Below are 17,796 nucleotides of genomic sequence, written 5' to 3'. Positions count from 1 at the left end.
GAACGGATACATACCTAATGCGAGGCATAAATCGACCATCGCGGATGCTGCAAAAGTTATGGTGCTGCTATAAATTGCGTATTGATGTTTGGTTTGACCCAGTGACATCTCATGAATATAGTGGGTGAATTAATGCCCAGTGTATTGTTGTTGATAGACGCTGGACAAAAAACTGGTAACAATGGACTCCCTGTATTGGAAATTTTGTGTAGGTGTATCCAAAGTATGCTAAAAACATGGTGGCATTGAGGTACAGTTTAGTTGCTTTATTTGAAGTTTTGTTACTTTACTGTATAACTTCGAAAAGTGATACGTTTTTAGTGATATATCTATAAGTATAAAACTGTAGAGAATTCTCAAGAAAATTAATTGTTTAAATTACAACAAAAACTCTACTACTTAGCTTGCTTGAATAAAATATAGGTATAATATGTATAATAAGTTGGGTAACTCACTACCGTGTCCAATTTTCACGAACCAATTATTAATATTCCAGAAAGGTTGGTCAATTGAATCTTTAATAATCTATTAGGGTCTTATAGTATTGTTATTATTTATTAATTTAATCTTTATTTTCTATTTATAACCAAAGTAAGGCTAAACTACTAGTTTACCATAAAATGGATAAAGCTAACATGAATTTGTCACGTCCTTACAACGGTAAGCTTCGAATGGAAGAGTGGAATTGCAAGAAGAAATTGAATTCAGTATTTGAGTTTTGTAACATATACTATGAGGCACTTTTCATGAATACTAGATGGCAGCTTAATTGATATAATATCAATTTAAATTTATTTGGACCAGGATTTCTATTATAGAAAGCAAACAACATCTATCCTAGTATAGGTACTATCGGGCTGACTTCTACAAAAATTGTTAATTAGTATGGCTAGGTATAGGTACCGGTCTAAAATGCATTTTAAGGAAAGTGAAGAAATATGTGTCTTCCACATCGCACATCGCAGAGTACAATATAAATAAACTCGAAGAATGACATGGGCCATGGCAAATTAATAACATTAAGGACTTTGAGCCACCTTTTAGCGCCGAATTTGTCCCTTCAAAAGCTCGATCGAGTGGGGTATAAAAATGAAGGATTATGAAATTGGGAAATTAAGTTTTATGTCGCTAACATTGAATGTACCTCAGCGAGAACGTGACCCAATTCAAGCCCAAGTATTTTCGAATCCCAAAAGACCAATTCCAATTCATTAATTTTTAAAGTCACATTTCTATTAACCAATCATTTTTGTATAACAAAATATGTATATAGTACCTACGTCATAATTAATAAAAGTACATATATTTTTATAAAACATATTAATATCATTGAATTAAGCTCTATTAATACGCCTACATTTTAAATTACACTAAATTATCTTTCCAATACGTATTTCAGTAGATTATCAAGCCTCCAAAAATCCTCAAATAATTTTAATGAGTTTTTAATAACCTTTCTAGAACGAGAACCTTCATCTCGGTTCCCTTTATATAAAGGAAACAAGGTCACAGTCGATCGCTTTGGGGATAAGAATTTCTCTGAAATAAACGTTCGTTGAACCCGTAAGGAGCTTATAAATTCAAGGAATCTTTACCGCGTTGATAATTTTATTAATCCAAACGCAACTTGACGGCAAATATGAGATTTCTCGAGACGGAAATTAATTTTAAAAGGTAATAAAAATTACTCTTTGCACCTGTGACTTCGTTGTGAGGAATTTCAATGATTGCGAAGTATTGATTACCTACGTAGAAAGAGGCAGATTAATTTTCAAGTAAGCTATTTAAGCCGAGGGCGGCTATTACTCGTAGTAAAGTCAGTTTTTATCTGATAAAATTAGATTCAAGAGAGTGAATCTTTTTGTTTTATACTATACTAGCAATGCCCTGCGATTTCACCCGCATAGATAGCGATATCGTGTCTACTATAGGTCGGACTATAGGTTTAATTTTTAATCACATGAAAATCACCTTAAGCGGGACGGGGTCCCGTACTACGGCCTTTTTTTTTTTAGTGGGGAAATGTTTCATAGATACCCACGGCCTCCTGACCAAAACCCCACTGTGTTCCGTCAAGACGCATATTGGTAGAATTCCTCCGTGACCCCCGCACTACGGCCTGCTCGAACAGTATACCTACTATTTTCTGTAGATTGACACTTTTAAAAATTCGTTATATCTTTTGAATGGAATATCCAATTCTTTTCATTTAAAAAGTATTTTGCTGGTATTGAAACAGTCTATAATAAAACATCATTTAATGGGATAAGGATTAATATATGTGTATGGATAACATGGTTTGATTACTGTCGGCGCTTCTATTTACTTTGAAAACGTTAAAAAGTTGTTGTAGTAACATAACTACTGAAGATGGACATATGGTATCGCGGACTTTCTTGTAGATATTGATCCATTCTATAATACCGTAGAACATTTTTTTGTTCTATCTTCAATAGATTCCGCAGCGCACGCGATGACAGAAGTTTTATTGAGGATTTTTTTACACCTTGGGTTACATTATTGCATTTTTGGTAAGGATCTCTAATTTTTTTGAAAATGCAATATAGCCTATGTTGCTCAGTAAAGATGCAGCTTTCTAATGGTGAAAGAATTTTTGAAATCGGTCCAGTAGTTTTTGCGTGAAAACCATACATACATACATACATACATACATACATACTTACAAACTTTTCCTCTTTATAATAATTATATACTATATATATATATATATATATGTATACTATATATACTATACTATATATATATATATTATATATATATATATATATATATATATATAATTGTTTATATAAAAATAATAGTTTATTTGATAGAATATTACTATGAGACTGAACTTAATATTCGAGACATGAAAGCACGAAAATTGCAATATCCATTTTCATACTATACTATTATACTTAGTCAATGTTGTAGATTCGATATTTCTTTAAGAGATTACTTTTATTTCATTAATTATAGAAGGAAATACAAATGGTATTATAAATACTGACATAACAGGAAAAATAATTTTATACGATAACATGAAACCTGTACAGTGTACACAACTTGTCAATTACAAAGAACAAGGTACAATTATTATATTATATAATAATATTATACAGAAGAAATACAAGATACAAAGCTTTTTGTATTTTTTACGAAAGAGGATTGTTAATTTGTCGATTTTTCACATTTTCAAGTGTTGAACAGTTATGATGCGTAGCATGACTGGATTGTGACTCGACTCTTTTTAAAAAATTACTAAATCTCTTTTGTCAAAAGATAATGTTAACTTAGCAAATCTGCTTTTTTTTATAGTCGAGCCAATCTAATAGGCAACATTTGACGTCTATCAATTTTATCTTCCAAGAGAAGTAACCTGCTTAAAAACATCGATTAAAGTGAATTAATCGATACGGATTTGAAACATTTGTAAATCGAATTTATTAATTTATGATGATTTTTGTTCACAAGTAATCAATGCATTCGATTCTAGATGTCAGATCTCGATTTTTAGAGTAACATCTCTGGTATTTAAAAATAAAAAAGGTTTATTGACACAAAATTGTAGCGACGTCAGTTCTTCAATTCAGAAATTGTTTATTATGTTTAGAATGGTTCATCAGTAAAATGAAATCTTAAAATTACTTGTATCGGTCATTATTATTATAAATATGTAATCGTTATTGAAAAAAGTTAAGCAAATGTGCAGATCTAACAGAAAGAAATATCATGTTATTCTATGTTGTCGTTACTAGGTTACGTTGTTGAATTTTGTTGATCTGTCAAATGTTGCCTATTAAAATGGCTCTACTATAGAAAGACTTACTTTGAAATTAATGAATTCGAACCTGCGTCCTTCTTAACAATGTCTGCCAGTCGACGCAATCAAATGTCTTGTGAAAATTATAATTCAAACTAAACTCTTGTTTTCGTTGTTGTTGCATTCAATTTATCAAACGATAGCTTAGTTTTTAATTCGATTGCAATGAATTATTTATTTCAAATCTTCAATTAATTTTAATCGTTTGTACGAGTAAAATACCAAAGAGCAGCAAAATTGTATCGAAAAAGAATTGAAAGAGATCAAAACAGCTATTCCAGAGATGACCTCAAATATAAATCTACAGAATATCTTTTAAATAATAGTAGACTAGAGTAGATAATTTTTGAAACAAAAAAAAATCGCAGTCGGATGAAACCCATTAGAAAAGGAGGGGAAAATGATAAAAATGTAAGGAAAAATAAATTACGGTCAATCCGAGTTCGGGAAGCGGGAGGGGGGAGCTTTTAAGAGAAAAAAATGGTTTCTCTCGATTTCCGACAAAACTACAAGTCCTATAGAAAAAAGTTCAATGGCAAAGTTGTAGATAATTAAAAGTTCTACAACTTTTGTATTCACAATTTTTTCACATAACCTAAAAATTTAGGTGAAAAATTCAAAAAAACAAGTTTTTGGTCTTTTATTTCTATCTACTTCAAAATTTATTTTTTTTCTACGAAATTTGGTGGAAACTTACTTTATTATGTCCCAAATACACTGTAATTTATTTGATTGAAAATATTTATTTTTTCGCCTTATTTTGAATTAATACCAAAAAAACAACCTAATTTTCAATCGAAAAGTCACCCGTCAAAATATCAGCTTTTTTCAAAAACTTGGGGTGCCTTTTATTCATTGAAATCTCTACTTTCATATGGTGTAAAAAAAATAAACACCACCATAGTAAATGTTCTCAGGAAATGCATACAAACAGTCTGAAAATTAGCTTTTACTATATCAGGCACACTTCTCGAACTACCTGAAATGTTTTTATCGACATCATTTTGCTTTTGAATATGCTGTAAAATATTAAACTTAGAACAGATAATTATTTTTCTTTTGAAATATTACCGAAAAGCCGATACAAGAGAAGATATAGAGTTCAAGAATTGTGCCTGATTTAGTAAAAGCTAATTTTCAGACTGTTTGTATGCATTTCCTGAGAACATTTACTATGGTGGTGTTTATTTTTTTTTACACCATATGAAAGTAGAGATTTCAATGAATAAAAGGCACCCCAAGTTTTTGAAAAAAGCTGATATTTTGACGGGTGACTTTTCGATTGAAAATTAGGTTGTTTTTTTGGTATTAATTCAAAATAAGGCGAAAAAATAAATATTTTCAATCAAATAAATTACAGTGTATTTGGGACATAATAAAGTAAGTTTCCACCAAATTTCGTAGAAAAAAAATAAATTTTGAAGTAGATAGAAATAAAAGACCAAAAACTTGGTTTTTTGAATTTTTCACCTAAATTTTTAGGTTATGTGAAAAAATTGTGAATACAAAAGTTGTAGAACTTTTAATTACCTACAACTTTACCATTGAACTTTTTTCTATAGGACTTGTAGTTTTGTCGGAAATCGAGAGAAACCATTTTTTTCTCTTAAAAGCTCCCCCCTCCCGCTTCCCGAACTCGGATTGACCGTAATTTATTTTTCCTTACATTTTTATCATATTCCCCTCCTTCTCTAATGGGTTTCATCCGACTGCGATTTTTTTTATCTTTTCATTATTTTCAAAGGCTTCTACCCCAGTCTATAGTGCAGACGTAGTGTTATAAGTTATACGTTATATTATCGGAAAGCATGAGTTAGTGTAGGTTAGCGTTGGCTATTAGTTCGACATTTGACGCCGGCCAAGTTTCTATATTAGCAGGGTTGAAATTTTAAGCGTAATATTTGAAAAATATTATTTTATAATAGAAGCAAATTTTTATATTAGACAAAACCGGGATATAACAGATAACATGTTTTTAACAAAAACGTATTCGAAATCAATTTCACATTCCTTTATACGTAAAGTATGTTTATTTCATTATTTCTTATATTATTTTTTCCAAGAATTTCCTTTTAGGTAAATAAGTTCAGGCACACCTTATTTCTTTGAGTGCTGTGAAAACTTGTGTTTTCTCAAGAAAAATATTTTATCTCCTACTTCTTCTATTTACGTCTTGATTATATTTGTTGTATTCATGATAAATATATTAAATATGATTATTTGCAATTAAAAAATGTTTATTATCATTGCTATATTAATCGAAAAACTATTCAATTTTAACAGTGTACTTCAAGTCCCTTATAGAACGACGATTATATAGTAGAGCTTTTCACATAGTAAAATATAGAATTAGTTCGAATAGTATACAAGATTCTCCAATCACTTCCAAATACGTATTTACTGAAAACAGTGTAATCAAATGCTGCAACCCTATTAAGGGCCGCTGCAAGCTTTAATTAATGAACGACGTGGCTTAGGCACTAATTAAACTGCTACAGCAAATAAAGCGGTATTATGGGACAACGGACGGGACAATCATTCTGTAGTGAGGACAGGCGTTTGTAACAATAGGTAATGTGGGATGCTGCGACCAATATTACTTACACTTATGTTGTGGAATTGAAAGGGGAGATGATTGCTTTTTTTGTTTATATAAGATAATATTTTTAGAAGTTATTTACATAATATATTACGCTTAATTATATTATAGAGAGGATATAAAAATAATTCTTGTGATTTTTTCCGTTATGAAAAAAGCCGAAGCTAGTATAAAGGTAAAAGTATTTAGTCATTTTGTTATCTGCAGCAACGACAGTGCTGCAATTGCTCTACGCCCGTTTTTTCTCATATTTTCTCGTTTGGTTGAATTTAGTTTATGCATTCATAGAAATGTGTGCAAAAAGGCTATCACTATCGGCCGACTGGTTGGATTATATCATAGAGCTTTGTATCTACGGCAGTAAAGTATGATTTTAGATTGTAGAGACAACATGATAAGGTTTTTTTCGTGTTTTTTTCAGTATAGAGTCAGTTATATCGACTACATTCTATGCCAAAAACAAAAACTAAAATTCTATGCCAAAAAATTGATTAAAACAATTTGCAAACGAGCCTTCATTTACATAGCTATGTTCAAATGGAAAACTAATTTAGTAAATCTTTCTATTTCTTATTTCATTTGAAACTGAAAGCAAGCTTTCTATGCATTCTATGAATAAGCATGCACCGTGCTGCTAATGTAAATGCACTACATTACTGAACATTGTCGATATTTCTATTACCTCGTAAATGCCAATTTATATTCCTCTCAATGTACGACTAGTTGGTTCAACTCGGAATTTTATTATAAACATCTTAATGTAAAACAACGATGGAACGTAGCCGAACCGACTGGACTATAAATTGCATAGTTCATTGCTCCACCACCTAACTCTTCATTCGTTCTGTTTACCTGGTATTTCATTTTGTTGTGCCGCTCCGAGAAATTGGTTTCGGATAGAATAGAATAAGATTATTGTTATCCTAGCAATGTTTATTATGTTTTTATAGTTTACGTTTCCTTTCAGCTGAAAAATAATTAAAGTAAGTTTGATTAATTAAATTTACGTTATGAAATTATTGATATAATATGAAAATTGTAAGCCTACAAGAACAATTAATGATTTAATATTTTATTTTAAGCAAGTAAAATTGATAACAAGACAAAAATTATGAAATTGTTTATGTGCTATTATTTAAAATTAATTACTTACTAACAGTTTTTGAATGGATATTTTTTAAAGATTTGTTTGTCATCTAAGATTTTTCAACTAGAAATGTCCTAATGCACATTATTATTATAATGTTCTGAGAGTTAAGATAATTCTTGTAGTGTGCTTTGTTTTCCTGTTCACTGAATAGTTTACGCATGAGATAATACATACAATATGTTGCCTTTGGCTATATAATTGTTTAATTTAATTTTAGTAATAAGAAAAGTCAAATTCAGAGTGTTTTAAAAATAAACATAAAACTTAATGCAAGATAAACGTGCAAGATAATGCAAATTACCTTTGTATTTACGAGATATTGTGTAAGGGGGTTTTTAAAACAACATCATAATAATTATTGTAAACTACGATTTCAAATAGATACCTACCACTGGCTGGAGCATTTATTTACATTATATATAACATATTAACCCTTAAATTGTCACCCCTAGATATCTTGTGTTTATAATGTCCAAATTTGGAGGATGTGTTGGAATTAGGATAGAAAAGAGGAAAATGAAAAAAGAAATTAAAAATTTTAATTTTTTCTATTGTTTTCACTATGTCACATAAAACGGACACTGCCAATTATATGTACATGTTCGAACCGTCACATATAACGGACATTGCACATTATTCCTGCAACCGTGGTACATGAATGCAATGCACATTTTCAACTCTGTAATTCAAAATTATTATCAAATTATAATTATGGACGATCTAGAATAAGCTTTTCAAACATCTGTCTTAAAATGTTGGTTAAAACTTTAACGATATCGTTAAAAATAATGGATTTTAAAAAACGACACTACCAAAAATCACAGCCTAAGAATATGCTAAGAATTGGAATATAAATAGTATTACATAGCCTGAGAACTTATCTAATACACCAAGGAAGTCCTCTTCCCATTCCTTATATTGTACAGATTGAAATGTGTTTGCTTCATCGTATGCAAAGAAGTCGTATACCATGCCTGAAGTACCAAAACAAACAGGAAATTTAAATCGCTTTTTTTTGGATTCTTTGGCATATATTATATCCATTTTCTGCCAGTTTTTTAATTTGTAAGGTATTATTATTTTAATTTTTCAACATTGGGTGGTATTTCTGGTAAGTAACATCATGCTGTGGCTGAAGAACTACTGAGAAGTAGGGAATATTCATCTCGCACCGCATGTAATGGCTGTAATTCTGCAGCAATAATATTTTGTTGATGGTAAAAATTCTGACTTTTTGGGTCTTCATTGTGTCTCAAATCAATATGTCGTATAATTCCGAAGGTATGGTGCTGGGGTTAAATGATTGACACTGTTATCATAGTGAAATCACTCCCGTAGGTCTACATTTCCTTCAAAATCGTCATCTCAACTCAACGCCAGACTCTTCAGCTTCCGCCAGAGGTAGGTAGGGAATTTTTTATTGATTGCCAAGTCATGCTCCTCTAAAACATATTAAAAATAGAGAAAAATATATCAAAATGATGACGTTGAAAATGGATGGCCTTATTGGCAACGTCCGTTGCATAGGACATGTGAAGAATACCCTAGTATATACTCCAAGTTGTCAACGTCCGTTTTATGGGACATCGTATATAAACTAAGATTTGTATTCCAAATATTGTAAAATATGTAAAAATTATGTCAAAATACTATACTTACAATCGTATTCTAACTAATAAAATAAAATTATAAGCAAAATAGCCAAAATACTTACAGTTATTATCAATTTTATCAGGAGAGTCAAGAGATCCGTTTTTTGCAATTTTCAAATGGTCACCATTCGCGACTGTACTTCGCTTTGGTAAAAAAACCTGCATGTACGCGAAGGACATAGCTAGTACCTTCCCAATATACCGATTAGCAAAGCTTAGGTCTGCTATAACAGCGCCAGCATGTGTGTAAATACTATGTCCTTTAAAACGGACGAAATCAATTTAAGGGTTAATTTCTTGATTATTTCCCAGAACTAAAATTCCAAGTAATTTGTTGTACCAAACGGTTATTGTTTCAATGATAATTAAATTCGCAATAGTTACAGGGAACTGTAGAGATTGGAATTGAAATTTATGTTCCAGTGTAAATACTATTTCATCAAATTCTATTGTTTCTTCATGACTGCCAATTTTACAGGGAGCAGTTTCTCTTAACGTGGGCAGCATCGTAGATGTAGTGTTATCTTAAACAAATTAATTGCGGACAGAAGGGATATGAAAAGACTGGTGAACAGGTTCCTTCTAGCGAAGCGCGAGAAATCTTATGCCATATCTTTACTTACCAGCAGGCGAGACCGTGGTCAAACGCTTCTCTATTCTTCATCAAAACTAAAAAAAAAAAGAAAATTTCAACAGGTGGGATGAAATAAAAAGAAAACAAGAACAACGGGCATGATAAATAATATTTCAACAAATAAATTGCGTTTTAACCTTTAAAATACCTTTATTAGCTAAAATTTATACAGTTTGAATAGCATCTGTTCGGTTGGCAATTACAATATAATAGAAATAGTTTTCGCCACAAATAAACACAAGTTATAATGACAGCAGACTCCTGAAAATACAAATCTAATGGTCATTATTATTTCAGCTCTTAGAGTCCGGAGCCACGATGTACGCTGAGTTACGACCCCTCAGGGATCAAATCTACTCCGAATCTAATATATTATTTAAACTTTCCTCAGGTATGAATGTTCATTATTCTGAAAATAAATTCGTTTGCTTTGCTGTTGTGTTTTGACCTCCGTAAGCCGAGGTTCACGAATCTTAAAGCTAATAGCCCATTTATAAGAAGTTTGTGCCTACGTAGACCCGATTTCTTTCCTCTAAACTTTTTCCAGACAGTAATTTCCATCTTTATGGGCATCTAACTTCGGTACAAAGAAATTGAAAGGAAAATGTAGGTTACTTTTAAGGGTATTAAAACGAAATACGAGGTTTCGTTGTGAAAGCTTAGAATATATTTAGGAAAAGGAAAGTGTTTTAGATAAAATATTGCTTTAAGAATTTCTCCAAAGGTCTGAAAAAGTTGGTGATATTTTTGAGAATCATAAAAAGAATGGAATAAAATGAATATTTCAACAGTACAGATGTTTTATTTCTGGCTATAAAAATATGGAACTGGTAAGAAATTAATTTTACTCGAGGTGTCATAAACAAGAGACGAACCTCAGTTTTACTTAAATATATCATAATACCTGCGGTTGTAACTCTGGAGAGCGCTGCACTGTATGTCGTTGACCCTGAAATGTAGTGATATAACTAGATAAAAATATACAAAGCACACGAGGTAAATTGAACTAATCTTAACAATAATAATAAGTACTATAAGATACCTGTTGTGAATATAATACAAATACTAATTATAAAGACCTGTGCATTTCACTACAACTTTATGCAGTTAGATGCTCAAATAAAATATTCACTCCAGATTTAAATATAATTTTACATTTCATCATCATCATCATCATCATTCCAGCCTTTCAGGACGTCCACTGCAGGACATAGGCCTCCCCTAAAGATTTCCAAAACGACCGATCACCAGCGGCCTGAATCCAGCGGCTCCCCGCCACTTTGATCAGGTCGTCTGTCCATCGCGTTGTAGGCCGTCCCACACTGCATTTGACATTTGATTTTTATTAGTAGCTTCAGATGATCATAAAAGCTATTACTTAGTTTTATTGTAGGTTTGCAATCAATGCTTTATTGTAAAGAAATAGCATGCACATGCTATTTTACTAGGAGATATTATGAGCGACGGCTTGTGTTTATTACAAAATTTCATTTGAGGAAAGCACCTCTTCTCCTGGACAAAGACAAAATGATGGAATAGAATGAAAATAATTGCACACAGCATCAGGTGTTTACATGCTTTATTTTCATTACTTACTATTCGTAACAGAGTACTTCTGTAACGATTGAATAATAAGCTAAAGTGGACAATAGATAAAAAAATACTGAATAAATTAATTTGTGAAGCATGCCTACATTAAAACTAGATGCTTTATTGAAAACAGTCATCAAACAGTAACGATAAATACAAAACAGAACAGAAATTGTTTTTTGTACCATTTTCCCCTTCTCTATGAGCAATTTCTTTTATTAAATACTCCATCTAATATCCTATTCTTGTTCCTTCTTTTATAAAATCTTCATAAATCATCCAAAACAATTCCTTTAAACTTAAAAATAAATCCGATTGAAAAATTGTTTAGTTTCACAACAAAGTTTAATTAATGATAACAATGCTTTGTAAGAGTACGTAACATAGCTTTGTGAGCACGTTGCACCGAGGGTCGTGACCTTCTGCTTGACGTCACCACCAGCATGGAACTTACTGAATTATATGTTTGAATATATTATATGTGTATTGTGTAATAATAAATAGATTAAGTTTATTTTCCCTTCAACTAAAATTTAACAAAAATGAAACATTTTATTTCAGTACAAAGATTTTGAACTTTTCTTGGGCGTCATGTGATTATTGTTAATTTGGAAATTTTAGTAACAGTAAATCGTAAGTCGTGGAATACAGTTGAAGGAAGAAGATGAAACAACATTTTAATTTTCTAACCTTAGTACCTAAGAAATAATTCAAAAAGATACCGATTTACTACTTTATTTTAAAAAACCCATAACTAACAGCGTAGTTAAATCTATTTGAATTGTATTAAAAAAAATCACTACCTACGGGCAAAGGTAACTCACGAAACACTGGCAAAATGAAAAAAAGCAATCCCTTGAATACTTCAAATCTATAATTAAATTCAAGTATCAAAACAGTCCAATTTACAAAGCCAAAGTATCAGTAATCATGCGATGTCCTATAAGTAGAAACAATAATACTTTAGTTTGTACTATCGGTCACATCTAGTCCAACACTGTACCACTCGCTGAGGGTGATACAGTAAGCGAATGACATACGAGTTATCTAACATTAGGATAGGATTGTCGTCCATGTGGTGCGAAGCTTAGAGAGCTATATTAATTATTCCGCTTCAACCCGAGGCAAGCAGCTGGCAAGCAGCTTAGAAATACGAGAAGAAATTACTTCTATAGGCAGCAAAAGTAGGTGATATCACTAACATAGCCTATTTTATTAGCCCTACAGTAGTCGCATGGTCTACACGTGTAATCCAGTGATACAAAAAGGTGTGCAGTACGTGCAAAAAGTTAATATTATGTTCTGATCATTTTGAAATTGTATGCTTATTTTGTTTGCAAAATACTGATTAGACTAGGTTTTTTATTACGACTCTGTTTTTCACAGATATTTTTTGTTGTTATTGTTTGTAATCATAAAAGATATGGTTGTATGTTTTTTGATCATTTTAAATAGAAAATTTATAGTACCTAATGAAGATTTATAAATAAATAAACTGGCTTTTTAATTTATGTGTGTACTTTTTCTTGTTTTATAAATGGTATACCCCTTGTAGACCACGCGACTACTGTATGGTTAACCCACAAATTATAAATCATCCGCTAAAAATTTTTTCGTTTCTTTTTGTAATATATTAAAGCTAATACTGGAACGCTGGTTTTAATGCAACTTGCATTCTTTACTTTACAAAAGTTCATCGCTCGGAATATGTTTGATTGTTTCAGTCAATTCATTTTAGAATTTTTGTTTGCGAGAGGGATCAAAGTTGATGTGCTCAGACCGACGATTGTCCTTTGTAGTTCTCATATCGTTCAAGAGATTGCTTCTACGTAATAAAGACAAGTTGAATGTTAATTCTAGGGGCATATATAGCAAAATGGTACAGTACTGAATTCAGAATTGTCTTTGAACCAAATAATTTGTGTAGTTATTAACTTTTCAGGAGGCTACAATTTTCTTAATAATATTAAAAACATAAAATGAATATGATAGGCTATGCTACGCTCGTCTGTGTTTCCAACATAAGTTATATTACATACTATATACTGATGGATCGATGAATTGTCTTTAAACTTGGAAAACTAACTATTAATTATTTAATATTTTAATTCCTATGTTTTAGCCACGTTTAAGCATTCTCAACGAATTAATACTCATATCTTCCTCATTGCATCTTCATATCATTTTTCAAAATCGACCACAAATAACATTTTCTGCACAGTCTTCAAAATGCATTATTGTTTCGCATTTTGGTACTTAAAGTATTAATTATAAAAGTATTTTTTCAACACCATTACCCAAATATAAAAATAATTATCCCGCCATGTTTATTTTTAGCTCGCGATGAAAAATGCCGTCAACAAATCCTCTCATGAATTTGCTTCCGCGTGTATGTAGCGGAGTGCTTTGCCGGAATCCATTCCGAGTATAAAAGAAACCTTCATGTATTCAATAAAAACCCCGTGGAGGGTACGCGCTTTTATCCGAAAAAACCTCTTTTATCGAAGTGTGAACAGTTTTTCGCAGACAGATTTTTTTAGGTTTCGGATGTATCATTAAGCCTTTGTGTGATATTTTTATATAATGACCTGTGTTCAAAGGATTTGTATGGAAATAAATGCTGTATCGCCAAGCTAGGATATATTATCTTATTTATTTATGCGTTTTATTATCACGTTTTATTATCACGTATTTGTGTGCTTGTAAGCGCCGTAAACTTCTACTGTGCTGCTAGATAATATTACACTTATGTACCAACGCTATGAACTGAGATAGGTACATAATAAGTTACCATTTGTTTCAATAAATTTTGGGGCGTCTTTGCAATGCAGCCTAAGATACATTTCTGCATCCGCATTCAAATTTGTTTCTATCATTTTATTATAATAGCACAAGAGAGAATCCCGGGTACATAGTAAAATTTGCATACATGAAAGTACATTTATGGTACACAGTACACAGATATACAAACGTACAGTCATCCAATATCTTATGAAATTATGTTTTGCAAACGAAATGGAACGCATAACATTTGAATACGTAATTCAACTTTATGTAGATGGAGTTGGAAAAGCTGTTTAAAATTCCTGGATATTAGTGTGTGTGACATATATAACTTTACGTGGGTATTAAATGATCCAAGTTGATATTATTTGGAGGAATACATTTTTCCTTCTATCTTAAACATTAACACTTGTTCGAAGTATATTTTTCAAGAATGCGGTAATTTTATTTATTAACGGATCATGTGTTGTTTTGTTTTATTATTATTCTCTATCCTCTTTATGTTTTAGTATTTGTCATACATCTTTATTGATTTTTAAGATATCCAATGAAGAGAGTTTGTAAGAGCAATTTAATTTGTAGTAGCAGTACTCATACTGCTTTGTATAAAACTCAATATAATCACAATTTGTAGTAGCAGTACTCATACTGCTTTGTATAAAACTCAATATAATCACAATTTGTAGTAGCAGTACTCATACTGCTTTGTATAAAACTCAATATAATCACAATTTGTAGTAGCAGTACTCATACTGCTTTGTATAAAACTCAATATAATCACAATTTGTAGTAGCAGTACTCATACTGCTTGGTATAAAACTCAATATAATCACAATTTGTAGTAGCAGAATTCATACTGCTTTGTATAAAACTCAATATAATCACAATTTGTAGTAGCAGTACTCATACTGCTTTGTATAAAACTCAATATAATCACAATTTGTAGTAGCAGTACTCATACTGCTTTGTATAAAACTCAATATAATCACAATTTGTAGTAGCAGTACTCATACTGCTTGGTATAAAACTCTCGAACCTATTCATTTAACCAGATATTTTACAACCCATAGCTACTCCAACAATTGATTTATCGAACGACCATTAGAACTAACGATATAGCTAATAAAAACAACAGCAATCAATCCACTATACGTTATTGATGACCCACTGCTAGTGGAGATAAGGACTAGGTGATAGGGACCTTTTATCGTTAACCTCTTATATAAAAACTACGGCGAAACATTTTCGTAGAAAAATGGAACGTCAATATTTTCGGAACAATATGTCAGGAAAACCTTCTACGACGTAATCACGTTTTATTATTTCCCTTGATATTTATTTCTGTAGGTAAAAAATATACGGAAACTAACAAAATGGGAGATCCTGAAAGTAAAAAGAGCAAGGTGTCGATGCTAGAAGTTAAAAGCCGTTCAAATACTCGATCAATTGTAGGCTTCGGGCCTAAATCCATGAGCAGATTGAAAGTCCGCAGGCAGTCGTATGGTTTTGGTGGCGTCCCTGGTATTAGACCAGTTGAGAGAACCTCAAACGTATGTATTTAAAACCAATTTAATAATTTTATATGCGAAGAAGTATAAAGACATAATATCAGTGCTATCTACGCGGTTTATTTATCTTTCTCTTTATTAAACTTGCCTTCCGAGAACTTTCCAACGTCTGGTCAGTGGAAAGTCAAACCGATTAAAACTATTGGTGTACCTGGATATTTTTAAACTATTTTAATAAATTATTCATGGTAGAGATAGTTATATTAAAGGAAAAGGTTCCTAATGTTCTTTGTTTATTCTATCCTCTTTTTCTTCAATAAGAAAATAGTCTATATGTAGAACAAGTGAAACTACGGGTCACCGAATGTTGAATAACTACCCACGCTCTCATAAGTTCATAATTTTATCTACCTTCCCCTACGGCTATTGTTGTACACTAGCGACCATATGAATATAAATGTAAATCGCTTGTTTATTTACGTCTGAAGGCAAGAGACTTTCTTAGAAGAATATGTGATCTTTGTAATACGAGACAATGTTTACCTGGTCTATTTCTAGGTAGTATATTTTCTTAGTTCTTCTTCTAACCGACTATAGTTCAGCAATTTTTGCTGACATACATACTATATTGTTTAGTATATTGTTCTTACATTTTTCAAATTTATTTATCACAGACAAAATAGTTATCCCTGGAAGATCAAATTACGTCACTAAAAACCAGGATCATTATTCATTTGAGCAATACATGATAATAATATAATTATTTTAATTGTTCACCAGTTATTTTATCATAAAGCTATTTATGCCATAAATATCATTGATATCCAGAAAAACTTTTTCTCGACATTTATATTTAACAGATATAGTTAACATTTACAGTATTTATGTGATGAATTGTATTTGAATTATTTATAACTTGTCTATAACAGATAGCGATAGAATTCAAGCGACCGGGCCTGATGTATTTCCCAACCTATCAATTGACGTCAAATTATCCATTCCACTTGCCTACAGTCCGCAAGGAAATAGATGAGTTGCTTGACGAACATTTCACTGATCATAAATATAATGTTCAAGTAAGTATATTCTACTAATATTATAAAGTGAAAGTTTGTGAGGATGTATGTTTAGTTGTTACTCTGGCATGGAAAAACTACTGGACAGAATTAGATGAAACTTTACATTAATATCGTTTATACCTTCATCAGAATAACAGTGGTCTAATTCAACAGTTTTTCATAGGTCTCATTAATCCAGTATCAAATCATGCCCGATAAACGATTGGATTAGCCTATTATTATTATTCCTACAACGTATAAAAACTTGCTCATTCCCAGGAATCACCGTCCCTAGCGCTGCGATTAGCTGGTGAACTGATGCGTAAGCTAAAAGCCATACAGTTCAACAGATACAGGATTATCACCGTAGTGACGATTGGGCAGAAGCGTGCCCAGAGCTACAACAACGCTATCTCCTTCTTGTGGGATCACGAGAGGGACAATTACGTGGACGTACAGAGGGAAGTCAATTCTGCGTTTATTCAGGTCACCGCGTTTGGGGTGTATTTGGATTGAATATAGCGTAGGCGGAATTAGTTTTTACTTTTGCATATTCAATCAAAATGGTAATTCAATTAATTTTTCCTGATAAAATAATACTGATGTTTTATATTTATTTAGTCGTATACTCGTTAGTCGTCGTATATTAAAACAATAAAATAAATACGATCTGTGGTACGTCTTGTATTGACTTAATTTCATAAATATAATTAATTTTCTTTACTTAATCTTATATTAATAATATAAAACAGGGAATCATTGCTAATTATTATTAAAATTCAACAAACACATTCTTGATTTTCATTTTCTCTACCACTATCGCGACATTTTCCACCCGCAGTCTAATATAATCAGATATAAAAATAACGTTGATATAAGTTTCCGAATAACTTCTGACAGAGTTGGCTTGATAAACCGGAGATTATATCCGCTGGCTAAGTATGATGGAAAATATTGAGCTTATGAGATACGAAGTAGCAATATTTCTTAGATATTTT

General features: G+C 31.4%; 1 protein-coding gene across 1 annotated transcript; it reads left to right on the top strand.

The window, feature by feature from the left end:
- Positions 1–15,605: 15,605 nt before the first annotated feature.
- On the top strand, positions 15,606–17,314 carry LOC149485763 (dynein light chain Tctex-type protein 2B-like). The gene is made up of 3 exons (XM_089698717.1): positions 15,606–15,782; positions 16,670–16,816; positions 17,078–17,314. Exons 1-3 carry the CDS (start codon positions 15,606–15,608, stop codon positions 17,312–17,314), a joined length of 561 nt encoding a protein of 186 aa, XP_089554843.1.
- The last annotated feature ends 482 nt before the right edge of the window (positions 17,315–17,796 follow it).

Source organism: Colias philodice, chromosome 9, assembly GCF_061535455.1.
Source record: "Colias philodice isolate Cphi_HAF_F1 chromosome 9, ilColPhil1 Martin Lab GWU primary, whole genome shotgun sequence".
Taxonomy (NCBI): domain Eukaryota; kingdom Metazoa; phylum Arthropoda; class Insecta; order Lepidoptera; family Pieridae; genus Colias; species Colias philodice.
The sequence above is the reverse complement of the archived record's forward strand: the minus strand, read 5'-3'. Positions and strand labels throughout refer to the sequence as shown.